General features: G+C 41.7%; 5 protein-coding genes across 6 annotated transcripts; 2 read left to right on the plus strand and 3 right to left on the minus strand.

Annotated features, from left to right (window-relative positions):
• Positions 1 to 5,368: 5,368 nt before the first annotated feature.
• LOC122615014 lies at positions 5,369 to 7,136 on the plus strand. The gene is made up of 8 exons (XM_043789844.1): positions 5,369 to 5,602; positions 5,731 to 5,884; positions 5,949 to 6,152; positions 6,213 to 6,361; positions 6,414 to 6,544; positions 6,600 to 6,750; positions 6,805 to 6,918; positions 6,978 to 7,136. Exons 1-8 carry the CDS (start codon positions 5,369 to 5,371, stop codon positions 7,134 to 7,136), a joined length of 1,296 nt encoding a protein of 431 aa, XP_043645779.1.
• A 64-nt stretch (positions 7,137 to 7,200) lies between these two features.
• On the minus strand, positions 7,201 to 10,945 carry LOC122615013 (protein yellow). Its single transcript, XM_043789843.1, has 3 exons — positions 10,904 to 10,945; positions 9,366 to 9,646; positions 7,201 to 8,460 (listed from the first exon to the last, which is right to left on the minus strand). The coding sequence occupies exons 2-3, from the start codon at positions 9,628 to 9,630 to the stop codon at positions 7,364 to 7,366; spliced, it is 1,362 nt and encodes a 453-aa protein (XP_043645778.1). The 5' UTR covers positions 9,631 to 9,646; positions 10,904 to 10,945; the 3' UTR covers positions 7,201 to 7,363.
• Positions 10,946 to 13,405: 2,460 nt separating this feature from the next.
• On the minus strand, positions 13,406 to 21,916 carry LOC122612462 (BUB3-interacting and GLEBS motif-containing protein ZNF207). Of its 2 annotated transcripts, XM_043786106.1 has the most exons (7): positions 21,747 to 21,916; positions 21,264 to 21,571; positions 20,946 to 21,207; positions 20,183 to 20,600; positions 18,733 to 19,107; positions 16,131 to 16,263; positions 13,406 to 16,007 (listed from the first exon to the last, which is right to left on the minus strand). In XM_043786106.1, the coding sequence occupies exons 1-7, from the start codon at positions 21,785 to 21,787 to the stop codon at positions 15,871 to 15,873; spliced, it is 1,674 nt and encodes a 557-aa protein (XP_043642041.1). In that variant the 5' UTR covers positions 21,788 to 21,916; the 3' UTR covers positions 13,406 to 15,870. The 2 variants fall into 2 exon arrangements, with proteins under 2 accessions (XP_043642041.1, XP_043642042.1); XM_043786107.1 differs by lacking the exons at positions 13,406 to 16,007; positions 16,131 to 16,263 and adding an exon at positions 17,959 to 17,997 and having other exon boundaries at positions 21,747 to 21,915.
• A 214-nt stretch (positions 21,917 to 22,130) lies between these two features.
• On the plus strand, positions 22,131 to 22,977 carry LOC122612753 (U6 snRNA-associated Sm-like protein LSm7). Its single transcript, XM_043786566.1, has 2 exons — positions 22,131 to 22,267; positions 22,328 to 22,977. Exons 1-2 carry the CDS (start codon positions 22,253 to 22,255, stop codon positions 22,643 to 22,645), a joined length of 333 nt encoding a protein of 110 aa, XP_043642501.1. The 5' UTR covers positions 22,131 to 22,252; the 3' UTR covers positions 22,646 to 22,977.
• Positions 22,978 to 23,053: 76 nt separating this feature from the next.
• Positions 23,054 to 26,509, minus strand: LOC122612754 (chitin deacetylase 1). Its single transcript, XM_043786567.1, has 4 exons — positions 26,314 to 26,509; positions 24,161 to 24,893; positions 23,574 to 24,096; positions 23,054 to 23,515 (listed from the first exon to the last, which is right to left on the minus strand). Exons 1-4 carry the CDS (start codon positions 26,507 to 26,509, stop codon positions 23,237 to 23,239), a joined length of 1,731 nt encoding a protein of 576 aa, XP_043642502.1. The 3' UTR covers positions 23,054 to 23,236.
• Positions 26,510 to 26,992: the final 483 nt, after the last annotated feature.

The following is a 26,992-nucleotide window of genomic DNA, read 5'->3' on the forward strand; positions in this document are numbered from 1 at the left end:
TGCTAAGTTTCTGAAACAAAATCTGTGACATTGTCGACCAGAATTGTGGGCAAACAGACGAAAACATAAATTAAGCATTTTAAACAGTTCCCAAGAACAACAAACTACAATTTCGCACCTTACAATAAATTATTTTGGGAATTTTTGTTGTACTTTTGCAAGCCAATGAGTAATGTAATATTATATTTAATATTTAATAAAAAAAGCATTTAGTAACCATACATTTTGTAATTATTCAGTTATTCTAGATGCTTCCCTTGCACCCCTAAAATATTTCGGGCGTCAAAAGCGAGTCCCATATTTTGCTCCCAATTTTTTGTTGAAAATCACAAAAACATTTTCGTTTTGAGTCATTGACGCAAAGCAATTTTTGCATTTTAGTGTCAAGATGCTCGCTTCTTCTTGTGTATTGTGTATTTTGGCACTGGTGGTCCCCCACATTTTTCAAGAGGGTGGTGGAGGGTGCACATGAGGTGCTTGTCTACACGAGGCAGCAACAATTATTGCTTGCAATGGGCTATCTCAGAGATGCCGAGGTCCTCCTCCGCACCTGCACCACCTGCACCACCAGCACCGCCAAGATCAGCACCACCCAAAGTCGCTGCCAAAGAGAAGACACTTTGAATGGCGTTTCTATCGGTGGGGTAAAAACGAGGGTTGGTTGTGACACAAACGCAGATCACTGGGAACTACATACGTTGCGTAGTGGGTACACCTAAGCCATAAAGTCGGTTAGTGGATCATTTGCTTTACTGAAAGGCTCTTGCTCTTTTGCACAACCGATCATAAATCATCATCAGCGATGGCAGCTCTAGTACTTTCGACATACTACTGTATGCAGATACTTATGGGTCAAGATCATATTCAAGTAGTCAAATTTAACAAAATTAAATATTTCGCTACAAATACTTTATTAATATTTCTTAAAATTCAGGTATTTTCTTAAAATTTTTTAATTTAAGTTTATTAATCTCGGATTGCCAACTGGAACTGCCATGATATGAAACCACCATATGAAACATTACATAAATTGATAATTTTCCTGCATAAAAATAAACCTTTTCTATTTATTCAATTATAAGACTTTATTTCTGTTACGCACTGTATCATACCATTTCAATGTTTTTGGCTTAGATGTGTCTGCATATGCAGCCCGGTTCAAATTCCTCCCGCCTAATCAGTTTTTGTTCAAGATATCGGTAACCCTGCCCGAAATTTTTGTTGAATGGTATTCCCTAAAAATTCTGCACAACCAATTGGTTCACATATAGTGAAAATATTTTAAAAACGCCAACCGTGACCAAAATACATGCATAGTCTATAGATAACTCTCGTCTAAATGCATTGGAACCCATCCAAATGGTCGATATAAAAATATCCATCGTCGGCCTGTTTCCTCGCTATCCCCACATCCCAGCCCCCAAGCCGTTATCCCTAATCCTCGAGCGCCGACCAAGCGACCGTCGGTCAACGTCGTGGACTCGGCGGCATCTGCATCTGCATCGCATCCCTGGTGCACCGATCCCCTGCCCATGCCCACATCCAACTCGCGAGAGGTCTCTCTCGATTTCCCAGAAGACTTGGCAAGGTGGAGATGCAGTGAAAAGCGGGAGGCACTTGCATGTATACACAGGCACTTGCCAGGTAGCACATGGCATGACAAATGAATGAATACTTCCTGCATTACGTGCGGGTTATGCAACAGAGGATCTGGCCGTCCTACGAAATATCTGGTAATTAAACGTCTCGCAAATTTATTTTCCAAGTGCTCGGGCAAATTGGCATTAGCACTTGCAACTGTCAATCCTTAAGCTGCATACTCGTATGCAATATGGCTTTAGATGCCGATCTTCTGTCACTTTATTGTTCTTTGATCGATCACATACGCAAAAGAAAATGCTCACGAAATTTGACTTATAAGATTGAAACTCCTTCTTTTTTCATAAATAATATTCTGTAAGACTATAAAACTTTAAAAAACCACTTAGAAATTATGAAACATAGTTGGAGAATTAAAACAATCCGATCTTCTATCACTTCTTTCATTAAGTGATTTAATTTAAAAAACAACTAAGAAATTATGAAATATAGTTGGATAATTAAAAGCATCCGATCTTCTGCCACTTTATTGTTCTTTGATCGATCACATACGCGAAAGAAATTGTTCACAAAATTCGACTTAAAAGATTGAAACTCTTTCTTTTCTCATAAATAATATTCTGTAAGATAATAAAACTTTAAAAAACAATTTAGGAATTATGATATGTAGTTTGGGGAATTAAAACAATCCGATCTTCTGTCACTTCATTGTTCTTTGATCGATCGCATACGCGAAATAAAATGTTCACAAAATTCGACTTCAAAGATTGAAACTCTTTCTTTTTTCATAAATAAAACTGTTCGACTATAAAACATTAAAAAACAACTTAGAAATTATGTAGTTGGGGAATTAAAACAAAATACTTTCATGATCCGGACAAAAAAACTTGTATACGCTTTATTCAGCCAAAGGAAAAAAAACTTAGAATAAACTGTTTGATGAAAAAAATATTTTAAATTTACAATGTATTTATATACAAAAATTTTAATATTTTACAAATATAATAAATAAGAAAAGAAAATTAAAAAAGTATTTATATCGAAGGACCTGTCCTTTACAAATTAAATTAAATTAAAAGTATAAAATAATAATAATATATTTAATTTAAAATTAGTAATAATCGATTTAATCAGCTTAAACTGACCAAATAATTTAAAACTTTTTAGAAATAATTTTCTTAAATGATGATACAGCTTGGGTGAAGCTATTTTCATCTTGGTTATTGTGGCTTCTGCACAAACCCATCGCACAATGTTTGTTTTCCCAGTACACAACTTTGTTTAGATATTTATGCAATCTGAAGAACGGAAAACGTTTTCCAGCCCTCAGCTGGGTGTTGATGTGGACCCGTGTGGTCTGAAATGATTAATTGCCTTGGCTCAATTGAAAATCGCACACGCATAATGCAAAACCAATCCGCAGAAGATTTCCCTGCTCAAATATGAACTCATAGTCGTATGCCATAGATGCCATCTATCGCTAATTAATTAGGCAATCCAATCGAATCATTTAGTATTAGTCACTGATGTGTGGAGCATTAAAAATTATTTCTGTAAGCATTTGTCACCCAATTAAACCGACTGCACCCAAGTACCCAAGCAGCCAACCAAGGAATCGACTATATACCATAGAACTCAAGTGCAGCGAATGGCAATAATCGAAGTCTATATAGCGTCGAGACTTTTATTAATGATGAGTGAAAATGGGAAATGAAAATATTTTCCATTTCGAGGGGGGCCATTTCCCCCCATCGGACGCCTCTGCGCGTAATGTGTGTATGCGGTCTGATTAATCATGTACAGACATATAGACAGCATGGAAATGAGTCAGTACCAGGCCGAATGTAAAAGTATTTTTCGATTTTGTTTTTAGAAATTTATGAGCGACAAGCAAAGTGTATTTTTAAAACATATTTCATACTCCACAGAAAATCGAAGGAGGAACATATACATATGTATGTATGCATATGGGTCGACTCGAGAGAGTATGAAAAGTTAGAAAGTTTTAGGGGCAGATAATATGGGATAGTGAAACGGCAGGTAGAGTTCTTCATAGAATATATCGGGTGTAGGACCTCGTACTAGTTGTACAGATATATGTTGGACTCTCTCTATATACCTTGCCAGCATACCTACTGAATCTAAAAAACATTTCATATGCGTTTAATATAGCCGCCGCTGTGTTCTAAATTTAAAGCAAAAGCTATTTAGTTGCGAAGAAGTTCAACACAAGCGAACGTTCTCTACTCTGCAGCTCTCTATGTATACGAGAGTATCTAAGATTTAAAATTTACTATGTAGATACAGATACACGCTCGCACACAGGGACCGCGTCCTGGGCTCTAACTATACGGATCCACGGGCGCAGAACGCATACGCCGTGTGGTACGCGGACCGAGAAGTCCGTCAACATATCCCACAGATACGGCCGATACACAGATCTGATGCGATCTTATCTGCATCTGTGCTTGTATTTGTATCTGATCTGTATCTGTACCAGTATCTGCATCTGTATCTGTGCCCGATCAGTAAAGAAACACTCTTTTTCCTTTATTTTTTGGCGTGCTCGTCAGCACGTCCATGTCCACGTTGTGTTGGTGTTTTCATCTCATGAAATGTTTCAATTTGTCTATTTTTAGCAGCAAGTTTCTTTTTGTTTATTAGTTCTTCTTTTTTTTGTGATTTTTTGTTTTTTTTTGTTTTACTTTCCCAGCATGTACATAAGATTGTACATAGGGGCTTGGATAAATAGCAATGGGTCGTATTGGGGCGATGTTTCTGCTGCTCTGATTTAACGTCACAACTGAGGAATGTCTTCTCCTCGATCTGGCTGGATCCACCACGCATTGTTTGTTTTCGCCCGAAAGCTTCGGCTATATATCCCGATCTGTTTATATAGTTTCAGATATATGCATATGCCTTGCTAATGGCTAGGTGTTTGCATAGATTTAGATTTAGCTGTCTATAAGGTCAAGCTATGCCCGTGCGAGGTGCTTTGATGATAGGCTAAGGTATCGCAAATGCGTCTTTATGTAAGGGTTTCAAATGGAATGGGACTTGTTTTTAGCTTGTTATGACTACACAATGAATATAATAAATGCAGTTGTCATACTTTCCTTAGTACTTTCTGAAAAATAAACTGCCACTAGCAATATCATCCTTAAATATAATGGAAATAGAAATCTGTATAGGAAAATAAAAGCATCTGAATACCAAGTAGTTGGCAAAGACAGATAAATTTTGCATTGTTAATTTTCTTTATTCGTTTTTATTTTAGGTGCAATTTAAATGAAACTGACTCAGTAAAGAGCATTAGAAACCCCTTATAAAAGAGTCCCATAGGGATCACCACAATACTGACTGTGCACACGCAGCCATTGGACGAGGAGCAAACAGATATAAAACCATAAATTAGTTACCCAGCGGTGATTTCAGCTGCAACTACGGGTTCAGTAGATATGGGGCAGCTATCTGCACTAGGCGTAGACAATTATAAACAACATGTTTTGGTAATGTTACGCTCAGAGCCGTGGTACTACGGAGTTTTGCAAACAATGTATACAGCACATGTCCCGCTGTATAGTCACCATCGATGGTGGGGCTGATGGCGCTTTATCGCCACCACGGCACGTAAATCAATATTAGGCTTATCTTGACCAACTGTGAGAATTCAAGCATGCTGCGGACCAAAGATATTGGCCCTCAGCCATGACAGAAACTCGTATCCCCATATCCATCGGGCTCACTCGAGTTTCACTTTCCGCTCGCCATGGGTTACTGGTCGGAGACGCGGGCCTGGGTCTTCCGTGATCCAGCCAAGCTCATCCGCTACCTGGTGCTCTTCGCCTGCTGCATTGTGGTCATTGTCCAGCTGTACGAGTGCTTCGCCAAGCTCTACAACCCACCCATCTCCACCCATTCCTACTACAACCTGAACGAAACCATCGAAATGCCCGCGGTCACCATATGTCGGGAACCGCCCTATAAGGAGGACGTGCTAACGGTTAGTGGATAAGAAAATTAGAAGGTGTTGAGCCATAGCACAGCTATTCACTTGAAGATATTTCTGCAACTCCCCAATTTATAAAAGTAAGCCCAATTAAATCGATATATGTTACATATATTTTAAAGCGCCTTTCCGGCGGTGCTTGTCCCCATCCAAAATATGCAACCTGCTGGATGAAATTTCCGTTTGGAGAAATATCCCTGGATGAGTTCTTTGAAAACAGTACACATGACTTGGAGGATACTTTTGTGTTTTACGGACTAAACGAAGACAAAAACAGTAAGTCAAATTAATTTCGAGTATTTTAAGTGCACACCACTATGTATGTATTTGTTGAACTTAGACGTGGTCATGAACAGCAGTCTGCACTTTTACATGGGTCGCTGCTTCACCCTCAGACCCAAGGAATCCGCCAAAAGAGTATCGAAGGATGTAGGTTATTCCATAATGCTAGAACATTCCATGCTGACCACTTCCACCAGCGATGTGGACACAGGTGGTGTCGGGTGGCATGTCTTCATACACGATAAGAAAGAGAATTTCACAGGTGAGGAGATGAGATTAGCTTAAAGAAAATGAATATGTTTTAATTAATTTTACTACCAAGAAATCAATATGAAGGGCTCCGGTCGAGTGGAGTATGTGTTTGTCAGTGTCAATGAGGAAATCGAGATCAAGCTCCAAACCCAATACTTCTCCAATGTGCAGACCAGAGAAGAGGCGTGTTCCGAAGATGAGGATTACAGTGACCTAAAGGTAGGAACAAAACCAAAAAGTTGCCATAAATAAGTATTAGCAACCATTTCAGTGTGGGGAACAATGCATCTGGCAGGATTTAGCAGATAATATGCAGTGTTCGGGACCCTGGATGCATGAAATTGCCAGTGAGCCCTGCAATGACTCAATTTCCATGAGAAAACTGATATCGGACTATAAAGAGTAAGACAGGAGCTTTGGTGTTGTATTTTATATTTTTTCCCCATTTCCCTTTCAGTGTTTATGAAAATGAGGACGACTTTGACTGCGACTGTATTCAGCCCTGCCAATCGAGAATATACACAACCTTCATTCAGAACCGCAAGGCCTTCAACCAACCAGAGCCCCGCACCCAAATCTACATATACTACACAACCAAACTGATATCGGTATAGCCATAACATGATGCATCGATCTTTCACTGAGCCTTTTAACGTTTCCAGATGATTGAAGAGCGTCCCAGCTATGACACCACACAATTCATAGCCGATGTGGGTGGCTCTCTTGGATTTCTACTTGGCTTGTCTGTCCTGGGGTTGATTGGAATACTGGAACACGTAAGACGCAGACCCCATTCAAAAGGAGCAGAGTAATAAGGTGTTTGGTATCCTTCCAGATGACTCTCTTTTTCTGTGGCGGATTCATCAAGAAGATGCAGCAGAAGGAGCAGGCGAAGCTAGCGGCTAACTCCGAGGATGGTGAGTCCCAAGCCAGCGATGAGACCATCGACATAGCCATTGCTTATAAAAAGAAGGAAAAGCAACCCAAGTATTGAGTCAATATCCAAGCTGGCTTGGAATTGCAATAGGTGGGAAGTACATATAAAGAAAACTATTCAATACACTTCTTACATTTAATCAACTTCACGTACAACGTTTAAGTTTTTTAAGCCTACATCTTAACAGTTTACAATTGCACTCAAATAAAATATTTCCTACGTCTAAGAAATCGGAGAAACATTTCCTTTAAGTGTGCAAGATACTTATGTACCGATCCAGGGATCTAGATTCTAAAGCCCATCAGCAAACACAGGCCAACGACCATCAGGGAGCTCAGGTTCCCCAGGGAAGGAGCCGAATTGGCCCTCACCTTAATATTGGTATTGAGAATATCCCCCAGTTTGTTGATTACATCCGGCAGAGGGGAAGTTCTAATTTCACAGGCTGTGTTCTCAATGGCCTCCTTAACACTGGCAGTTAGAATACGGAAATTAATGGAGCCGGGGTAGAGCTCATCGTAGATGAAGACGGGTAGCTGATTGGATAGCACCCACAGACGTTTCTGATCGTCCACCTTGATGTCACTGGGGAACACCAAGGTCTCATTGTTCATGTAGATGCGGCTCTGGGAGCTGTGGCTGAAGTCCGTGGCAGTGCGCCAGCAGGCGACTTCGTTCAGATTGGGCAGGGCGTAGAAGAGGACCCCGGTATCCGGATCCAGGAACTCGGCTCCAGCCTGAGTGTTCGGTCCTCTGGAGCCCAGCACCTTGAATTCTCGATAAATCATCGGCGATGTGGCCAGGGTCTTGTTTCGCAGTATCGCTGTGTCCACCGAGAATTCCGTGGTGGAGCAGAGGGGATGGAAGTACAGCGTGGAATAGCCCGTTTCCAGGGGCTTCGATAGAGCCAGTCCGTATAGACCATCATCCCATTGGAACTCAATGCCATTGATGCTGAAGTTACCGGCCATGGGATCGGGGTGGAAGAAGTGATGCTGCACACGCCACGATTCCTGATCCTTCCATGAGTAAACCACCAGGCCGGGACTGCCCAAGTCGGCTGCGTAGGCAAAGGTGTTCTCACAGTCAGAGTCCTCCACCGCCAGATTGGCCAACAGTGATCCCTGCTTCAACTGAGCGGCTGGCAAAACGTGTCGTCGCAACAAATCATCATTATGCAGGTCGTAGACCAGCAGCTGGGCTGCTCCATAGATCTTGGTCTGCTCCAGGACCCCGGAGATCCTCGAGTCGAGTACCCACAGGCGTCCGCATCGATCGGCTCGCACGCGGAATGGGGACACCAATTCCGGCTCGGCTTCCTGGAGATTGTGAGCCTGCCAGCTGGGGAATGGCTTCAAGGCTGGACCCTTGCTGGACGTATCTGTATAAAGTACATCGAAATAGAACGCACAATTAAATACAATGAATAAAGTTAAATATAACTACTTTTGCCCATGATATAATTATCTAAAGTATGTATGTTTGTTGATATATATATAATATATATAACATTTGAAGGTTTATTGATCTCTCTCGTCAGCAGTCATTTCATTTGCCTTGTATTTAAATTTGGCCATTTGCATTGCTAATTGGATTGCTCACAAAATGTTGCTGTATTTGCTGACTGTTTCTGAGTAATTCGCACTGATGCTTTTCATTGCACTTGGGTAAACTGATTAACTTGCTAATAAGCGCTGATTGAGTTGTGTATATATGTATCAACTGCCCACTGGCCTTGTTGTGAGGCAGTAAAAGGTAAAGTAACTTTATTTGTACTCCCACTTACAAGGAATGGATAAGCAGATATATAAATCATATAATAGCGAAGTTCTATTAAAATACGTTCTGATATCTATGCCAATAATAACAAAGGCGATATGTACACTGGCTCTGACCAAATGTGAGTGTTTCTCGCACAAGTGCACTGCGCTCCCGGGAGACCAAATGAAGATGATGACACATATATCCAGTATGCACCGATTTGTGGCGTGCTGTGGTTGTCAGACAGCTAATAACGCCAGCGAGTGGAATTACTATGCTAATTGCCGCAAGTGCGAAAGGAAACAGATTTGTTTGGATGGTCAAGTTGATCAGAGGCGCCATCAGACGCGACCAAAACAATTGCTGAGCTGTGAGATCCGAGACACGAGACCCGAGATTTGAGATTTGAGAACTCAGGTCTCAGATCTGAGATCAGTTCTTGGCACACATAGTGCAATTGCATGGGGCAATTATATTCAAATGCATGTACTGCGGCAGCTGCAACAATGGAACTCAGGCGCTTACCATTAAGATCAAGGTAGGCCAACGAGGCCGGCACTCCGTCCCTCCATCTGGGCAGGGTGACGAAGAGTCGGTGGCCGGCGACCTCCAGGCCAAAGGGTATCACATTGGCCGGCTTGAACTCGCCCCGCTCGATGGCCGACCATCTCTGGTCCGGACTGGCGTACTTGAAGTCCATTTCCCGCCACTCGTAGGCCACGCGAAGATTGTCGTTGGCCAGGGCAGAAACCGCCCACAGAAGCAGCAGGCCTAATCTGAATCGCAGCATGACTCCAATAAATTCACTGCAAATACCAAAATCAATTAATTAAAACTGCTCCACTCATTTAAGCTTCCGTTAAGCCGCAACTGCCTTGTCCAAGCCATAAACGCAACCAGATCAGACACTCAGAAACAGCCAACTTAAGATTCATTTAATAGGATAGGATTCATTTACGGATGTTTTGAGTCATAGTATGAGTATCGTTTCTTTCACGCTTTTTCCTCTAGTTTTTCATCAGATTTGTTTTTCTTATAAAGTTCAAAAATTCTGAAATTATGTCATTTGGACCAGCCTTCTTGGCCTTCTTATGCTCCGCGTGACTCACACTTTATGTCTCTTTGGTTGACTTCGGTATTTGAAAGTTGCCTTTGGTCGGCCAACACTTTGACTCAGTTGCCAAACCACAAAGTTTAATTTCTGGTTAAAAGCGAGTCTTGAGGTACATTATCTAACGAACAAGATCAGAACGTGGCCAAGGAAGTTGACCGATGTTTTCTCTACTCTTTTTAAGGGGTTCGTTTTTTTACTTTTTATGTTTCTCAAGACATGTAGACCAAACAATGAGAAAGATCTGCTACTCGAGTGCTCTTCAAACCAAACCTTTCTCCAAAACCAATTGTTTACAAGTTGTCTGCCACCTCACTGGAACTTTATTTTTAGAGTATCATCCATTTTTCTGCCTCGTCGCTGTCCGAAACACTCGACCTCATCATCATCCTCAATTGAGCCTCGCGGTTCAACCATTAGCATTTCAAAGTGCGCACTCCGACTGGCCGCCAATCTCTTCGTTTGTTCCTCTAATAAATTGTATTTTTGTCGAACGATTTGTGCACACATTTTTCAAGTTTTTTACGTGAGCCAGATGTTAAAATATACTTTCGGTTTTTATTGTAGGCGTGTCTAAGCCGTTTGTAATTACAAACGTTGTCTCATTATTAATGGTTTTTAATGGAATGGCGACGAGATTTTCCATCTATCCTTCTTTTTATTGCCATTACCTAACGCGTTTTTTGTTTGCTTTGTTTCTGATACATATTTATTGTTTTTTTTACAATTGTGAATGAATGGCTCAATAGCACAATAGGGGTGACTATCGAAAACACACTTTTTGGTCAGCTCGAGTTGTGCAAGCCTTGTCACCTGGCTAACTCTAAGTTTGTGTCTTGAATCTTTCGTTTGGCCCTGGCTTCGCTTTATGATCAGCGAGCTTATATGTTCATATGATTTACTTGACAAATCTTTGCCAAATGTCAGCAGTTCGGGTCGGCACTTAACACACCTTTTCGTGATCACCAAAACAGCAGCACACAACCGCCAGCGTCGAGACTCGAAACGAAACTAAAAGTCAAGTGAGCCGCCAGTCGAGTCAACTTATTGGAGACCGGTCTGCGCTCGAAGCGGCTCTCTTGGAATTCGACTGAACTTGAATTAGTCAGCCGTTAAGACGGTTTAGCACTTTGGTTATGAATTAAAGTAGTTTTTGGCACGCTCCCTGGGCTATCCCACAAATATTATGTATAACTCCCACACCATGGACATACTAATCCACCCATTAAATATCCAGCTGTGGCCCCGCGATTGACAAGCCCCTGAAACAGCTCCCACGCTGTTCGTAGCCATCACAGTAGGCCTACTGTGCTTTCATGATTGACCCATAAATATGAAAAGATATTAGACAAGCCCGTGTCCGAGTCATTCTGTATTTTAATCAATATGTGAAATTAAATTGTAATCAAGTTGTTGGTTTATCATCATGGAAAGTTTCCGACTTCTGATTGTCTCACTGACAGAATGTGTGCCATGGCTCAAATGGGGATATCCGAATGAGTCATCATCATCATTGTGGGAATTCCATGACAGATGTGAAATTACCCTTTTAAAATATGAATAATAATAATAGCTTACAGTTCCAGACTTATTATAAATAGTCCGTCTTAGTCTGAAACAAAATCGATTAAGAAAACGCATGATATTCACTTTTAATTGTTTTATTAAAATGTCAATAAATTAATTTCAAAAGAATAGAGAACAATCCAAACATTAAACTAGAAATAGTACTTTTATGCAATATATGTTTTCCTAATAGTATTGTTTGCTTTTTATATAGTTTAAAAGAATTTAAACAATTGCTTATATAACTTGCTGTTGTATACTATCTTTCTTTGTGGTTTTGGTAAAAACATTTTACGTACAAGAATGCTATATTATTTTTTTGTATTCCTTGCTTTTGCATCTTTTCATTTACATGACAACATTAAAAATGATTTAACATAGGCAAATTTGTTGGTTTTTGATTTTATGCATTTGCTCTAAATATAGTATAGGCATTAGCTAAGTATTTGTGTGATAATTTGTGGAACGAACAGAAATGGATAAGGAAAATTTGATTAGTTAGTTCCGTAAGCTTTAGTTAAAAGTAAATGCAACAAAAATGTTTAAAGCTTATGAGAAATATAAACACGGTTAACATTTATATTTATTCAAAGATTAATTAATAAAAAAAAACTTTGGTCGAAAGCTTCAAAGATCTTTGGCAAAAGAAATTCTATCGTTTAATAGTTTGAAATTTATTCGATCTTGAAATACTTTCCCAAACAAAGTAGTTGCAACTATCAAAGCATTATTGATTAATTTCATATTGACAAATGAGTAAATCAACACTGAACAAAATGTGTAACCAAACGTTCTAGTAAATCTCTTTCAGATCCATCTTTGCACGGATGCTTTGAGATGTGGTGTGGTTGTCGATGTGGTTGGTGATTCTGCCGCCGGATTGTGTGGATCGAACTAGACGCGTAGTATGCGAATGCGGTTCGTCTGATTCAGAAGCTATAGTAGTGGTGTTATGCGTGTGAATAAACGATTGAGTGGTTGGTTGGTTGCAAGACAAGGACCGAAAAGTCCAACAGCTAGTTCCATAACTGTGATGTGCCCTCGCCTCAGAGTTACAATATACAGGACCAGGATCAGGACCGTATATCTCCTGACCAAGCTACGGCACATCGCCTGCGTCCGATTCGAACTTGTACTTTGTGGTCGGAAGGCATACTCTTCTGGGCATGCAAAACATAATCCAAAGATAGACATATACCACTTATTTATATTAATATGGATAGATAGAAGGGGGCAGCACGGACGCAGGGGACTCTTCGCTCAGCAAAATTAATGTGACACGCTTTCGACTGGACGCAGCAGACATTTACGCTCATGGATCGGTTTTGTGTGGGGTTTAGTATTACAGTGACTGCCATTTGTCCAGCTACTCGCGTGTCGCCCAGCGCAAAGACAGACAGATTCGGTGGTCTAAATATGTAATTTAAGTCATAGTTTTCTTAGTTAGTTCTCCTTGCAAACACCTCAAGCCCATTAAATGTTAACAAAACTTGTAGCCTTTTAGCTGTACTCTTTTCAAATGAACGCGTGCATTGCATGGATAGAATTTTACAAAATATAATATGAGAAAATATTGATTTACGTAAAGACCACCACCGAAAACAATACTATAAGTTCACTACTGACGGGAAATGCAAGCCGAAACTAAACATAAACGATTGCAAATACAATTTAATTTGACTCATCTTGATAATCTGGATTAACTAAACATAACACAGCCTCAAAATTGACAAAAGACCTAATTAAAACCAACAAGTCAATGTTTTTAAATTCTAAAATTAATATTTTGTTGCCTTTTTATTGCCACAATAATTGAACACATATTTAAAAAATTATCTAATTAAAAATACACAATAATTAATTAACTTGTTTTTAAAATACAAAATTTGAAATATATAATTTGGGTAACTAAAGAAATTTATGTTAAACAAGAATCAGTAATAAAATGATAGGCATTCCCGACGAAAGTAAAGCAAAAGTGGTAAGTAAAAGCAACTCTACAAAATGAAATGCGTCGATCAAATATTTACAGGTCTTCGCCATACAGTTACCAGAGAAAGAGAATATGTAGTCTACTAGTACGATTATAACGACTGTGTACAGATGCGAGCTTAGTCGAGGAGTGTGTGAATCGTATACGAGTAATGCCACCAAATCTGGGATATTGTCTGTCTTGCATTGAGGTACTTTCGTCTGAAGCACGCCGTTCTAACACCGCAGGATCATCGAACCGGGCCAACGAAATTGATATGCCCGGCGATATCCCGATGGCGGTGCGGCAAATTTGCCAGACCCAAAAGTCCAACATCAATTTTGCGCTAAACTGGCCCGAGTGAGGGGAATACTCAGATTCAACCGCTTCTTTTTGGGCAGTTTTTCACTTGTCATTGCTTATGGTTAAGTCACGCGGTATAGTTACATTAATACATGTATTTATACATACAGAGATATATAGTATAATGGTTGGGTTACAAGTGTTACATGTGTGTACTAGAGGTGTACTCAAACCTAGGTGAGTGTTAGATTGTGTCGCGTGTGGTGCTCTCCAGGGTTCTGGGTGCTAAGTCTAACTAACGTAGGCTACACTGGGTCTGTGTTCGGAGTATTCGTATTCGAAGATCTCGGGGGATGGAGAACAATCTGACTCATGCTGCTTTCCATGAACATAACAAAACAAGAAGGATACGACTAGTACTTTTAACTGTCAAACGACTACTTATGCTAGCTAAAATTGTATAGGTTTACCATCGGATTAACAAAAGCCTGAGCGTCTCTATAAAGGATGAAGTTCTCGAGTATTACGTTTAGTTAGTTCGAAAACTAGTTGAAGTCGTGAAAAGGAAGCTACATACATAACTAAGGACTTTGGAAGATCGCTACGGTAACAACAAAACAAAAGCATCATGATCAATCCCGAAACAATTTATCGAGTGTAGTTACTAACACGTGAGCAATTCCTATCTAGATTCCCACCAAGGGGCAACTCTATAAGCTATGTAGGGATGGGTATATTGTTTTATTGTAGTTGCTGTTGATTAGTACCAACCATACCATAACCAAATGACTTAGGATAGATAGTATTTGTTTATGCACATATAACTATTAAATAGGAAAATCAAATTGAATGTAGATACCTGCTCTGATCTGTTGTCTCACGATGACACACACAAAATATATTTTACATACCAAAAAAACAGAAACGATACAAACGAATTTGGAATATGTTTATAAATATTTTTGTATATAGTTGAATATACTAGGTAAAGAAAGATAGGACTTACTTTTTGTCAGCCGCAACTGAACGATTGAACGAAGGTCTAGACAACATGGGGCCTGAACAGAAGTTTCATGAATTTTAAAACATTATAACAGTTTGCAGAGCTTTTCACGTGGACATAAAGAATCGAAAGTATAATTACGCACGAATAACACAAAAACAACACAAAAATGCTGCTTATGGCAATTGTCAACATACCCAGGGCTTTGCGTTCATGTTTTTTGGTTTTGCTTTTGGCTTTGCTTTTGGTTTTGTGTGATTTCGAAGGTTTTTTCTTTTCAGATTTCATTTGTTTTGGAGGAGATATAATTAAACAACTTGAGAGTGTGTGGGTGTGGATGTGTTTAAAGTATATGCTCACTAAATGAAACTAAAAAAAAGAAAAAGAATGTTAAAAAAACAACAAATTGTATAGGTTAAGTGTCAACGATTAATTTGTTGATTATACAGATATAGATATAGATACAGATATAAGATAGAGATCTACAGCACAACAAAATAGCTTCAGATGGATGGTGTTAGTGTGTGTGGTTTGGCGTTGTGGAACATTGTGTTATACAAAGAGTACGAATAATATATCTAAAAGATGTATTTATGCACGCACATCGAGAAGGTCAGATTGGGAAAATTAAGCAATTTGGTTTGAAACGAAAGCTAGAATGGAGTGCTTTAGATGAACGAAATATATATATATATATGACATCGACTGGTTTACTGGGCATAACCGCTGATTAGTGGGTAGCGTGTGGCCAAGAAGTGTGTATGTGTGTTTAGGGTACCGTGTCTCAAAAACTGTTATACATTGAAAAAAACTGACTTTGGTTGGGTTTTATAAAACAACTTGCTTGCTGAGTGCGCGCTGTTTGCCGTTTGCAATCATAAGCATGATCCGTGCCTCACTCATGGAAAAGCAGTGGCAGCGGCAGGCTCAACAGTGGTGCCTGAGCCTGCAGAGCGGCCGTGGTCCGGGAAAAAGACCCGACTTGCTGCACGTGCTGAGGATGCGGCTGCGGTTGCAGGTGCGTTGGCGGCTGGGCTGCTGGCGCCTGCAACAGACCCGGCGCTGCGGGCAGACATCATCTAAAGCGCGGCTGCATCATTTGCAGCATATTGGGATGTCCTTGCAGCATCACACCCATTCCAGGCATCGCCATCGCTCCTGCTGGTAAGGCCCCCGGCATTCCTGGTAGTCCTATCTGCATCGGCAGTAGACCTTAACGGAAATCGAAATATAAGTCCTTGTATACTCAGAGGTGGTTTATAAACGGCGCAGAGTTGATTGGTACAGTTACCAACCGCTGCACCGTTTACAACCAGCATTCGTTGTTCCACATACCTGCAGGCATACCGTGCAGTCCAGGGCCACCGGCTCTGAGCATATTCCCGCCGATGAGAGCTCCATGGGGTCCAATGGCCATGGCTGGTCTTAGCATCGGCTGCATGAGCTGCATGTGCCCAGGGAGCGGCATCTGGAGGTGGAGGACCGGATGAGGAGAGAAAGATATAGAAGAGCATGGAAAAGGGTCTCGGATTAATACTCTTGAAGGCACTTCAGCAAGGTCTATATTGAAGCCATTGTACACAAAATTAGCTAAGTTGTTATTAATTATGTTGTTTCGTTTTTTGTTTTTTTTTTCATTTAAGATATTAATAAGTTGTTTTTGCGTACTTATTCAATAAATGGATAAGAGGTGTGTGTGTGTGTTTGGTTTTTTGTTGGTGGAAAACATTTTTTGCATCGCATTACAAATGTATGATAGAGCAGAGACAAGAAATATAGAGTAGAATATTGAGTAGAGCAGAGCAGAGAGAAGAGACGAGACTTCTTCTCTTCTCACCATGGTAAAAACAATATATTTTGGTTGTAATTAAATAGTTTGTTGATTTAAAATGAAAAGTACTTACAATTCGGAAACTGAACTGACGACGACGATGGTGTGGAAGAAGGTGTGAGGGGATTGCATTGCAAACCATATTTGGTTTTGTATTTTAATACATATTTGAGTTGCACTTCAAGTAGAGCAACATAAACAATTATTCATATTCGCACTTAAGAAAAAGAAATAGTAATTTGATTTACTAACCGGAGGCATGGGTTCAAGTCGAGTTCAAGTTCCAATATCTTTCAGTTAAAGTTAGTTTTAATCTTGGCTAAGAGTAAGAATGGGATGAGGATGAGAGTGGGTTAGGAGGAAGTCTACGGCAAGCTCATCGGTGTAAATGAAATTAAAGGAGTCGCGGACCAAAAGTCCTCTACCTTGGTTAAGCATTTGTACTGCGCATAGAACCAGATGAATGGAGTGTTAGTGTGAATGGAAATGAGGAAATGATTGTGGATGGTAGGAAGTAGGTAAGCTTTTGAATAATGTAGGAAGGAGCTGAAGACAGAAATGCGTGATCGAAAAAACACAAAACACTGATATGGTAGTACAATTTACAGGTCATAAAACATTTAGATATTATGCTTATGAGTAGTTTTCAGGTTTTGTTTATATATTGGTGGGTGAAGTATCAAGGTAATAGAAATATAGAGACATATCAATGCGGAGTGTTGTCTTACTTAATTCAAGTGTATATCTTGTGGATATGAATTAATCAATCAACCAGTCAATCAATCATCAATCAATTAAACCAACCAACGCAGCAACCATTACGACAAATTCAAAGTAATTGTTTCATTTTTTTTTTTTTTTGTAAAAGATATTATTGGAATGTACTTACATGGCTTGCAAAATAGTTCAAACATAACTCACGACTGTTCTCTCACTCATTTAAATATTAGTTAATGTTCATTGTTTTCTGTTTTACTTGCAAGGCAGTACGTACTAGAAACTCTTTTGGGGACGGGGTATTATATCTTGATTTGATCTTGTGGATTATATACGCATGGGTGTGAGATTGAGAGAGATAGAGGAGAGTAGGTACTTGCTTAGACTACATAATTACTTGCATAAGTACGACTAAGTAAGATTATAATGGAGTTGTTGGCTTTTACTTATCTTGTTGCATTGCGCACATTGAATATCACATATCATTTTGCGGGGTGTGAGTTTTATTGGAGGGAGTGATTAGGTTCGGTTTTTTGGGGGGAAGAGATAAACTTGCTGTTGTACAAAAACCATACATACTGTAACTCATTTCGGACCCTGCGCAACACTTTTGCAACACTTTATCGTTTATCAACACTGAACTTCTGATCTGTACTGCAATTGTAACGGTAACTTTAACACAATTTTCCAGTTTAAAGGCTTAATAGGGTTAAGATTTATACACAAGGCGTAAGACTTAGTTGAGACAGTTGAGCTTCCTTGTTTCTAAGCTGGGCAACAGTAATGTGTTCGAAAAGAAAGGGGAACTTTAAGCGGTAGTGTTGGTAAGCGATTGTAGTTAGCCAAGTTTTTTTACACTGATGGAAATGTTATTGTGGCCTAAAAAGTGCAAATTTAACTCTTAAATATTTCAATGTAGTTAGAAACGGAAACCTTGAAACTTTCAAAAATATTTTTTTACAAATACACAAATTTTTGTAATGTATGTTCTTAAATAATCCGTAATCTCTTCAAGATAAATATTTCGATGATTTCCACATAAATTTGAGATTAGTTTTATGAGTGTGCGGTTATGGTTTCGTTAACCATAGATTATCTCGCTAGAAAATTATTTAAATTTTGGACCCCCAACTAATTCCAAAAAACATTAGCTAGTAGGTGATCAGCATGATGGTGAGGGCGAAGCTCTAAGCTATATTGGGTGACCCACTCAAAAATGCTGTCGTTGGCTTTATGATACCACCCGAGGACACAAGATCGGTATTTGTATTGTGGTCTTTTACAGATTGAGATTATCAGCACTCGGAATTTCGGTATTGTTAAGTCAAGTTCATTCTGTTGTTGGTTTCTTCGCGTTGCATACGCAGCACTGCAGGATTAGAGACTTACCATGCCGACGGCTGCGGCCGCCGCAGCCGCTGCAGCAGCACCGGGATTCCCGGGCTGTCGGGCAGCCTGAAAGCGCTGGAGCATCACAGCCCGATTCAGTTCCTCCAGTTGCTTGACCTGCTGCTGCGCTGCCTGCTGTTGCTGCACCGCCGCCTGTTGCTGTTGCTGCTGCTGCACCGCTGCCTGCTGTTGCACCGCGGCCTGCTGTTGCTGCTGCGCCGCCTGTTGCTGCTGCACCGCCTGCTGCTGTGCTGCCACAGCGTGTGCCACATGGGCAGCTTGCACCTGAGCCTGGACCACGGCCTGGGCTTGAGCTTGGGCCTGTACCTGGGCAGCATGTGCGTGTGCCTGTGCCACGGCTACTAGAGCGGCGTTCTGTAAGAAAATGTTGGGAATCGATTGAATTTATCTCACGTGCCACTGGGAGGGTGTAGTTTTGGGGTCAACCCAACAAAAAAATGTATCCTGACTGAGTTAGTTCTTGTACATATCGTGGTAGCAAATAATTTTCTTAAGGCTTTCAAAAGACTTGCAGAATGGGACTAAACACAACAACAAAAATTTTAATTTCAGCTTGTAAGCTGCTGAACTATCAAAATTATACGGACATAAATGGGCAGAGGAATTAAAGATTCTTTAATTAACTTTTAAGCTTTAAATTATTTTAAAGTGGTGGTTTAAACTTTAACTGATAGAAAAATGATGCCTAACAGTGTATGGAACCGACTACATAGATCTAACACTTACTCTATATCTGCCCCTAAGAACCAATTAAATCAGCCCACCCGCTAAGAAGAGTTTTGCTAATTATCAGTGGGTTTGTGAATTGCATTTCAGCTGCTTCCGCTGTACCTTTAAAATACAGTACAAGGGAATTTGGCGCATGTGTTGGCATATCAGATTTATGGACACTTTTCCCTTCTATCGAGTTCTCTATGCTTTGTGGTAAGGTGCTTTAAATCAAATTAATTAAATTGAAAACCGCCGTTTCGTTTGTTTTGTTGCCATTAATTTCTTTTTTAATTAAAAATTGTACAGACATATATCATACTATATGCTAAAAAAAGTATTCTTTTCTTTTAATTTTGTTTCGTGTTGTGTGTTTCTCGTAATCTGTAATCTGTTTGCTCTCGTACGTTGTGGTCGTGTAAACGTAACTTCCGCTGTCGCAATTGGCGAACTGCGCAATGTAAATGTAATTGTATTGTATAAAATGTCCAGTTTGGAAAAATGGAATTCTCTTAGAATGCAAAATGCAGTCGAAATGGGGTCTGGATTCGTATGTGCAATTACATAATTTATTTTTCTTTTTGGAGGAAATTGTCTTTTTTACACGTCCTCGTTTCAGTCCGTTGTGTTTGTTATTTCCTGTTAATCAGTGGAAGTCGTTTCCGTCACGGTCTGTTTATTTATATTGACTATGGTTTCTATAACTATGATAAGAACTCACTTCCTGGGCCTTCGACATGGCTGCGGAGACGGCAATCGAGTTAGCCATGCCACTGCTGCTATTGCTGCCCGTGGGCGAGATCCCGGCCAGCGACGGAGGCGGCGGAGTGGCGGGCATCGACGTGGAGGCGCCACCATTGTTGCTGGGACTCTTGCGACTTTGTGGATTCGCCAGGGAAGCCAAAGCGGCAGCAAGTCGTGCTTGTATTTTCGGTTGGCGAGCGCGCAACTCTTCCACACTTAGGTCGTCCTGCGGATGCATAATCTTGGTGGTTACAGCAGCAGCGGAAGATCCGCTTGCCGCCGGAGGAGCCGGTGGTCGCTGCTGGTGTTGCTGAGCATCGGGCGGACCACTTGGTGGTGCACTGGATGCGCCACCAGCATGATTGGTGGTAGGCGGAGCACTTATGGTAGCATTACTTTAGTAAAAAGAAAAAATAAAAGTACGTTAGTCTAAAACAAGTTCTGCGAATTTAGCCTAATAATAAGTCATTTGACTTGCTTCAGGACTGTGTTTAGTAGGGAGAAACCATTTAAAATATGCCGATATGAACCATTATTTAAAGTTTAGTCTTGAAAAAATGGTACTAGATAAAAGCAAGCAGCAAGGATTTAATAATCACTCAAAATTTCCCAGCAAAATTGAATCTAAATAAATATGCTCAAAAGAAAGAATATAAGCAGGGCTCTAAGTTTAAATTCTGTCTCCAGAAAAATGGAAAGCTGGCAGGATTCTTATTTGGTCTTTCCCTATCGATGCTAACCTGTACGCTGGAAATGTTGGCTTTTGTTGAGCCATGGCGGCAGCGTGGTGATGATGGGCCGCCGCCGCAGCAGCTGCCGCTGATGTGGTGGCCATGGCGGCTGGAAACAGAGGACGCGGAGGCATCATGTGCGGCATCATTGGAACAGGATACGGAGGCAGTGGCGGCATGTGCTGCATCATTCCCATGCCATACTGGCCAAGCATGTGCGGAGGCATCATATTCGGGGGCATCATCATAGGCGGCGGTACGCTCATGGCATCTGCAATGACTGTTGTAGAGCGATTTTGTACATATTACGCATCGCTGGCCACTTACACTCCACTTTCTTTTTGGCCACCGGTTCATCATCGTCCGAATCAGACTTTCCGCCATTCTTTTGGCGTTCGTGATCCCTGAGATCCTCGGCGGGAATACCGTCCATGCCGAAGATTTCGATTTCAATATTTGAGCGATTGGGCATCGAGTTGGGGACCTTGTCCACCGTCTCCTTGTGCACCTGCATGCAATGTATTGAGAGTCCGGGTCCGGTGTACAACTTCTTGTGGCAGATGTGGCACTTGAAGTGTTTGGCCTTCTGGTGTTGCACAAGGATCTTTTCGTCATCGAACTCACGGTTGCAGTACCTAGTTTTTGGCGTTAAGAGTTAAGGAAAATTCCCGAGGAAGCGGCGTTGTACCCAGTATGTGTGTATGTATCTCCCCCCAATACAATACCATTATATAAATGCGAGTGTATGTGCAGATACAGCGAGCGGCACATGCAGTGAAAAAATATTTGTTTGTTTTGCGAAAAGGATACCAGCACCAGGGTTTGGAGGCCTTCTTCTTCTTGCGTCCCATGATCCTAAGGTGGCTTTAAAACACTTAAATTTACAAAAACGCTCCGGTAGTTGATAAAAAAAGCAATTTGATGTACTAAAAATTGCTCTGTCGTGGAAAACAAAATGGAGAGCCAGTCAGAGTGACCAGATGGTGATATTCCTATCGATATAACTAAATGCATTTTCGATATATTTAACAAAAAGAATTATTTTTACGCAAATAAAGAACAAACCAATATTCGTGCATAATTTCGTACATCACAATTAATAAATAACGCATTTGGAGTACACGTTGGAATTTCTACAGAAGTTTATTTGATTATTATCGATAATATTCCGTAGTGCTCCAAAGCGTGGCTGAGAAAATGTCTTCAGCGCCCTCTATTGGCTAGTAGCGCATTATTTTGGCGTATTTCTGGGGAAGTACACTTTGGTCACTCTTCACCAGCCGGCATTTACCAAAAAGTAAAAATAAGACAGAATAATGGCAGATAAAAAGGTAAATTAAATAATTTGTAGTTCATTTCGGCACCTAATCATCATAATCGTGGCCTGACAGGTGGGTGGCAACAATGACGGCAAGGAGAAGCGCCGCAAGGAGTCCATTCTGGACCTTTCCAAGTACCTGGAGAAACAGATCCGCGTGAAATTCGCAGGCGGCCGCGAGGCATCCGGAATCCTCAAGGGCTACGATGCGCTGTTAAATCTGGTGCTGGACAACACGGTGGAGTATCTGCGAGATTCGGATGAGCCCTACAAACTGACGGAGGAACAGACCCGCAGCCTGGGACTGGTCGTCTGTCGTGGCACAGCCCTGGTCCTCATTTGTCCACAAGACGGAGTGGAGAGCATCGCCAATCCGTTTATAACGCAATAGTCGATACACTTGTGGCTGGGATGCGTTCCAGCATATAGACTAAGTACAAAGCTCTTTTGGAAATCGGTTTAAATATATTTAGCGGAGACAGACATACGTATAAATAAGTTCTTAAAATCTAATCAGGCCGCAAGAACCACGTTCTTAGCCCGCTAAAGTGTTTAAGCATCTCCATAATATTCTGAGTGTTCCGATTTTAAGTGTATGCACTTTATCCTTGTCAGGTATGTTACGAAATTATCAACGGGTTTGCTTATAATTGCATTTGAAAGCTGAATTGTCTAGATATACTTAATCCAATTAATAAATATTAATTTTTCTAAAGAAGGAAAGCCTAAAATTGCATTAATCTTATTGATCTGTAAAAATCTTAGATAATTTTTTCTTAAAAAATATTTAACTGCGCAATATTGAATCGTGCAAGAGTGTTCCGAACTCATCTAACTTGAAAACTAACCTGTGTATAATGTTGCGCTCTGAATATATTCGAATGCAAAGTTTTTGTAATGAAATTGCTTATGAAACGCTCCAAATATTATGGACATGTGAAGCGCCTTGCGCAGGCTCATTAGTCTCAAGCGGGCTACCACCTTAGTCCAGGCCGAACTCGTTGCGAATCCAGGGATACTGGGCAGGACAATCCATGCAAGTGTAGAAGAAGCGATCCTCCTGCAGCACCCGGCTTCGCACCTTGCACACGTTCGGCGAGTTGCAGACCTGCTCGTGGGGATCCAGATCCTTCGGCTGGCAGTGCCAGGACTCAAATTGGTGCAGTTGATTGCTGGGCGTAGGATGACGCATCCACTGAAGCGCCTGCTGATTAGTCACAAAGAACACATCCGGCAGCTTTTGCAGATCGTCGAGGAATTTCTAAATTGTCAAAGGAGAATAAAGATCTGGTATTAAAGTTGTCAAATAAAATAGTCACCAGAAATGCATTTAGGTAGTCGACTTTCTTGAACCAAGTGGAATGGAAGTACAGGCCAAACGGCGCCCTGTTGCTGAGGTAGTGCCTCTTAAAGTTGTGCGTCAGCATTCTGTAGATATCCTCGCCGCTCAAATGCGGCGGACAAGAGTCCACCATGCCGCACATATACTCGCCCGCTTCCAGTTGGTTCATCACCAGCTCCCAAATGCCCGGGTAGCTCCTGGACGGGCAGTTCTGATTCACGCCCGTGCAGCTGTGCGGCATCTTGTAGTCCAAGGTGTAGGGCCAGAGAGGTGGATTCGAGTGCGGTGCAACCATGGATGAATCGTACACGAAGCCAAACTCCTTCATCATCAGGAACTGCCGATTCCAGCCGACGCGCAGAAAGGGTACTCTCATCCCACGGATCTCCTCCATTCGAACCGCTGCAAACTTATTGATGATATTCGCCTGGCCAACCATCTCATCAAACCAGTCCTCAATCGTGGCGTTCTTGGACCACCACATCTCTGGGCCGCGATGCCTGCGGGCAATTAATTAAAGTTAAACCCAAATTACAGGCTCAATTTACAGGGTAATCCACTTACGTTACTGAGTGCACTGCGATCTCGTGACCATCATTCCAAAGCTTCTGCACATACTGATAGTTGGTGAAGGGATGCGAAACATAGAATGTGCCCTTTATGGGACACCCGTTGGGGTTTCTCCGGTTCTGCGTGAACAACACCTTGGAGAACAGCTCCCAATTGTCGTGATTGATGGCATCGTCGAAGGTCAGCAGGATCATCTGGGGAACACTCTGCGCTGGAAGGCTGCCGGGTATCTGGGTGCCATCCTTCGAGCAGAAACACTGAGGCAACTGACACTTTCGCGGATCACAGGCACCCGCCGCATTCGGATCGTGCTCCACGTCGCACCACCCTTCGTCGGAGCCGTCGGGACAGTCCACCGAGCCATCGCAAAAGTACTCCTGCGGCAGGCAGGTGCCATCGGCGCAACCCAACTGGTACTCATCTGCACAGTCGGCCATCTCCAGCAGTGGCTTTGGAGCCGGCGTCTCCGCGCTGACATCGCAGTTGTCCACATTCGCCTTGAAGTCGCAGATCTGACGCACCACATCGAAGAGCAGTCCCTCGGAGCACTTGAACTCGAACACCTCGCCGTCGAGGCAGAGAAAATACTTGGCGCACTCGCTGTTCGTCCAGATCTTGTGGACCGGCCTGTTGGGGTTGCGGTAGAAGCGTGCATCTTGCATGCAACTGGCTGCGCCGGAGGTCGAGCGACGATGCCGCGTCTGGTTACTGATTATTCCATCATTGTCTGCAAAGCAGGCACACAAAAACTGGGTGTGAGATAGCCGTGTGTAATTAACAAGGAGACTAATTAATGCATTGACCCAAAAACGAAACCGCTCACGTCAACCCAAAATTAGCCACCAGTTGCTGCAATATTTCTTTTTCAGCTGGATACCAATCACGCACTGGAATGGGAGGCACATAGTTGCCAATAGTGGTCAACTATTATAGCGAAACACGACAAAAACCCACGTCGCTACTTCAATTGAATCGAAAAGTTGGACAAGCTTCAAGGAAATATATACATATGTGTATGCCACTTGCCCACTTAGAAGTGCCCAAAATCCGAGGAGTTGGCTTTCGATGACCTTTTTGATTTGCCCGAGGCCTCAATTAACATTATATTAACCACAATGTGATTTCCGATGATCTTCCTCCGTGATATTAACGTAATGGAAACAATATTAACACTGGAACTAGTCACGAAGACCAGCTGCCTAGCACTCGAAATTACATTGCTTGCCATTTAAATACATTTTTCAAATTAATAGGCACTAGCCAACTTAGCAATAGTTATGTGAATTTTGCAGTTGAATGCTCTACCACTGAGCTATATCCCCAAAGTTATGTGAATTGAAATTTTGTTGTAATATTTCTAGAATTGAGAGTAAACACTATTAAGCACCCTTAAGATACTATATATTATGGCTACACATATAACTATTTCAAATAAGCCAAAACAACGAGTTTTTAACGAAAACCTCCCAAAGTCACTTGTGTAATGGGTCTTTCTGGAACCCAAGCAACTCCACCCACTTGGAAATGCGTCCCAGCCATGTGCCACATTGCGGCGGATAGGTTGAAATGCGTTTGCATCATGGATTGGCAGCAATGGCCCGTAGCCGTGCCGCACCAGATCGTAACTCAGGCGGTTGGGCAAGCGACGCGTGTTGGCCAAATGCAAGATGCGATCTCGAGATTCGAGATACGAGGAATGTGCATATGTGTAGATGTATAGCAGATAGTCCGACTGACTGGCGGTCCGTGTGTGTATCTCCATCTCAATCTCAATCTGCAGCTCTAGCTGAATGTCTAGCTGGGGCAGCTGGGCAGTTGCAGCATTTAGAAAGTAAATTTATCATCTCCGTTGGCCGGAGAGGCCAAGGCAGCGGGTCAGGAAAATTTCAGCAACTGTCATGGGGTTCAATGCACACGCTCTTTTTCGGTGGTTCGGGAGGGGGCGCGGGCATGGGGACAACCCGACTCGGTCCCACTTGGCCCCACTTGGCTCCCCGTTTTGTGTTATATAACTCCTTCGATTCGATCGACAACTTTCACACCCAATGTGCGCGCGCATGCGCATGCCAAAAACTAAATAGATTCGAAATAAAGGCGAGACACGCAGCCGAACCCAATCGAACACCGAACAAAAGTGGAGAAATTACCAATGACCAGGGCGTCCAGCGAAGACGACATAATCATAATCGCCACCACCATCAAGATGGACAAGCTGGGTAAGCGGTGGGCGTTGGGGATTCGCGCTGATAGTGGCCTCAAGCGTCGCTGGGCGGAAGCGACGACCTTGACTGTGAAACCCGTTTGGCAATTTACATTATGTCCATTTTCCCCCGGGCAGAGCATTTTTCAGCCTGCTTTCCACTTTGCCACTGTTGTGTGTCCAATTTTTGTGTTTGCTGCTACGAGCGCTTTTATCTTCCGCGCGATCGGAAAACCGAGGGAAAATCGCGAGTGGAAATGGTACCGCACCGAACCAAAGTCGAATTGTGACTAAAGTCGTGCGGATGCAGCCAAGGCATTATATATTTGGGCATTTCTCTTACTTGTGGATAGCGGAGAGAAAGCTCTTCACAGCGGCTGTCTTGTTTATGTTTGAGAGGCGGAGAGTGCGCCTTTAAAATATGAGTTCGCTGAGTTATTCATCGTGTTTGGTAGTTAAGTAGTAGGCTTGGCTGTTATACAATTGATTTAATTCTGAAATTCCTCAATCTGAAATGTATGTTCAAGTTTTCCGAATCCCGTCGATCTAGAAAACTACATTTTAATTATATCACTAGGTGTTCTATGGTGATTTCAATAATGTCTAATTAAAAAACTAAAACACAA

The sequence above is a fragment of the Drosophila teissieri genome, chromosome 2R (assembly GCF_016746235.2).
Source record: "Drosophila teissieri strain GT53w chromosome 2R, Prin_Dtei_1.1, whole genome shotgun sequence".
Taxonomy (NCBI): Eukaryota; Metazoa; Arthropoda; class Insecta; order Diptera; family Drosophilidae; genus Drosophila; species Drosophila teissieri.

Bases quoted from the DNA above. Each gene is read 5' to 3' on its own strand.
- LOC122615013 (XM_043789843.1), bottom strand. From the start codon at position 9,630: ATGCTGCGATTCAGATTAGGCCTGCTGCTTCTGTGGGCGGTTTCTGCC. The intron at 8,461-9,365 runs GTAAGCGCCTGA...TACTTTATACAG, and splicing joins GGCCTACCTTGATCTTAATG to ATACGTCCAGCAAGGGTCCA.
- LOC122615014 (XM_043789844.1), top strand. From the start codon at position 5,369: ATGGGTTACTGGTCGGAGACGCGGGCCTGGGTCTTCCGTGATCCAGCC. The intron at 5,603-5,730 runs GTTAGTGGATAA...TATATTTTAAAG, and splicing joins ATAAGGAGGACGTGCTAACG to CGCCTTTCCGGCGGTGCTTG. The intron at 6,919-6,977 runs GTAAGACGCAGA...GTATCCTTCCAG, and splicing joins TGATTGGAATACTGGAACAC to ATGACTCTCTTTTTCTGTGG.
- LOC122612754 (XM_043786567.1), bottom strand. From the start codon at position 26,509: ATGCTCTGCCCGGGGGAAAATGGACATAATGTAAATTGCCAAACGGGT. The intron at 24,097-24,160 runs GTAAGTGGATTA...AATTGCCCGCAG, and splicing joins ATCGCAGTGCACTCAGTAAC to GCATCGCGGCCCAGAGATGT. The intron at 23,516-23,573 runs GTGACTATTTTA...TTGACAATTTAG, and splicing joins ACTACCTAAATGCATTTCTG to AAATTCCTCGACGATCTGCA.
- LOC122612462 (XM_043786106.1), bottom strand. From the start codon at position 21,787: ATGGGACGCAAGAAGAAGAAGGCCTCCAAACCCTGGTGCTG. The intron at 20,601-20,945 runs GTTAGCATCGAT...TTTTTACTAAAG, and splicing joins CCAACATTTCCAGCGTACAG to TAATGCTACCATAAGTGCTC. The intron at 16,008-16,130 runs GTATGTGGAACA...ATTTCCGTTAAG, and splicing joins ACTGCACGGTATGCCTGCAG to GTCTACTGCCGATGCAGATA.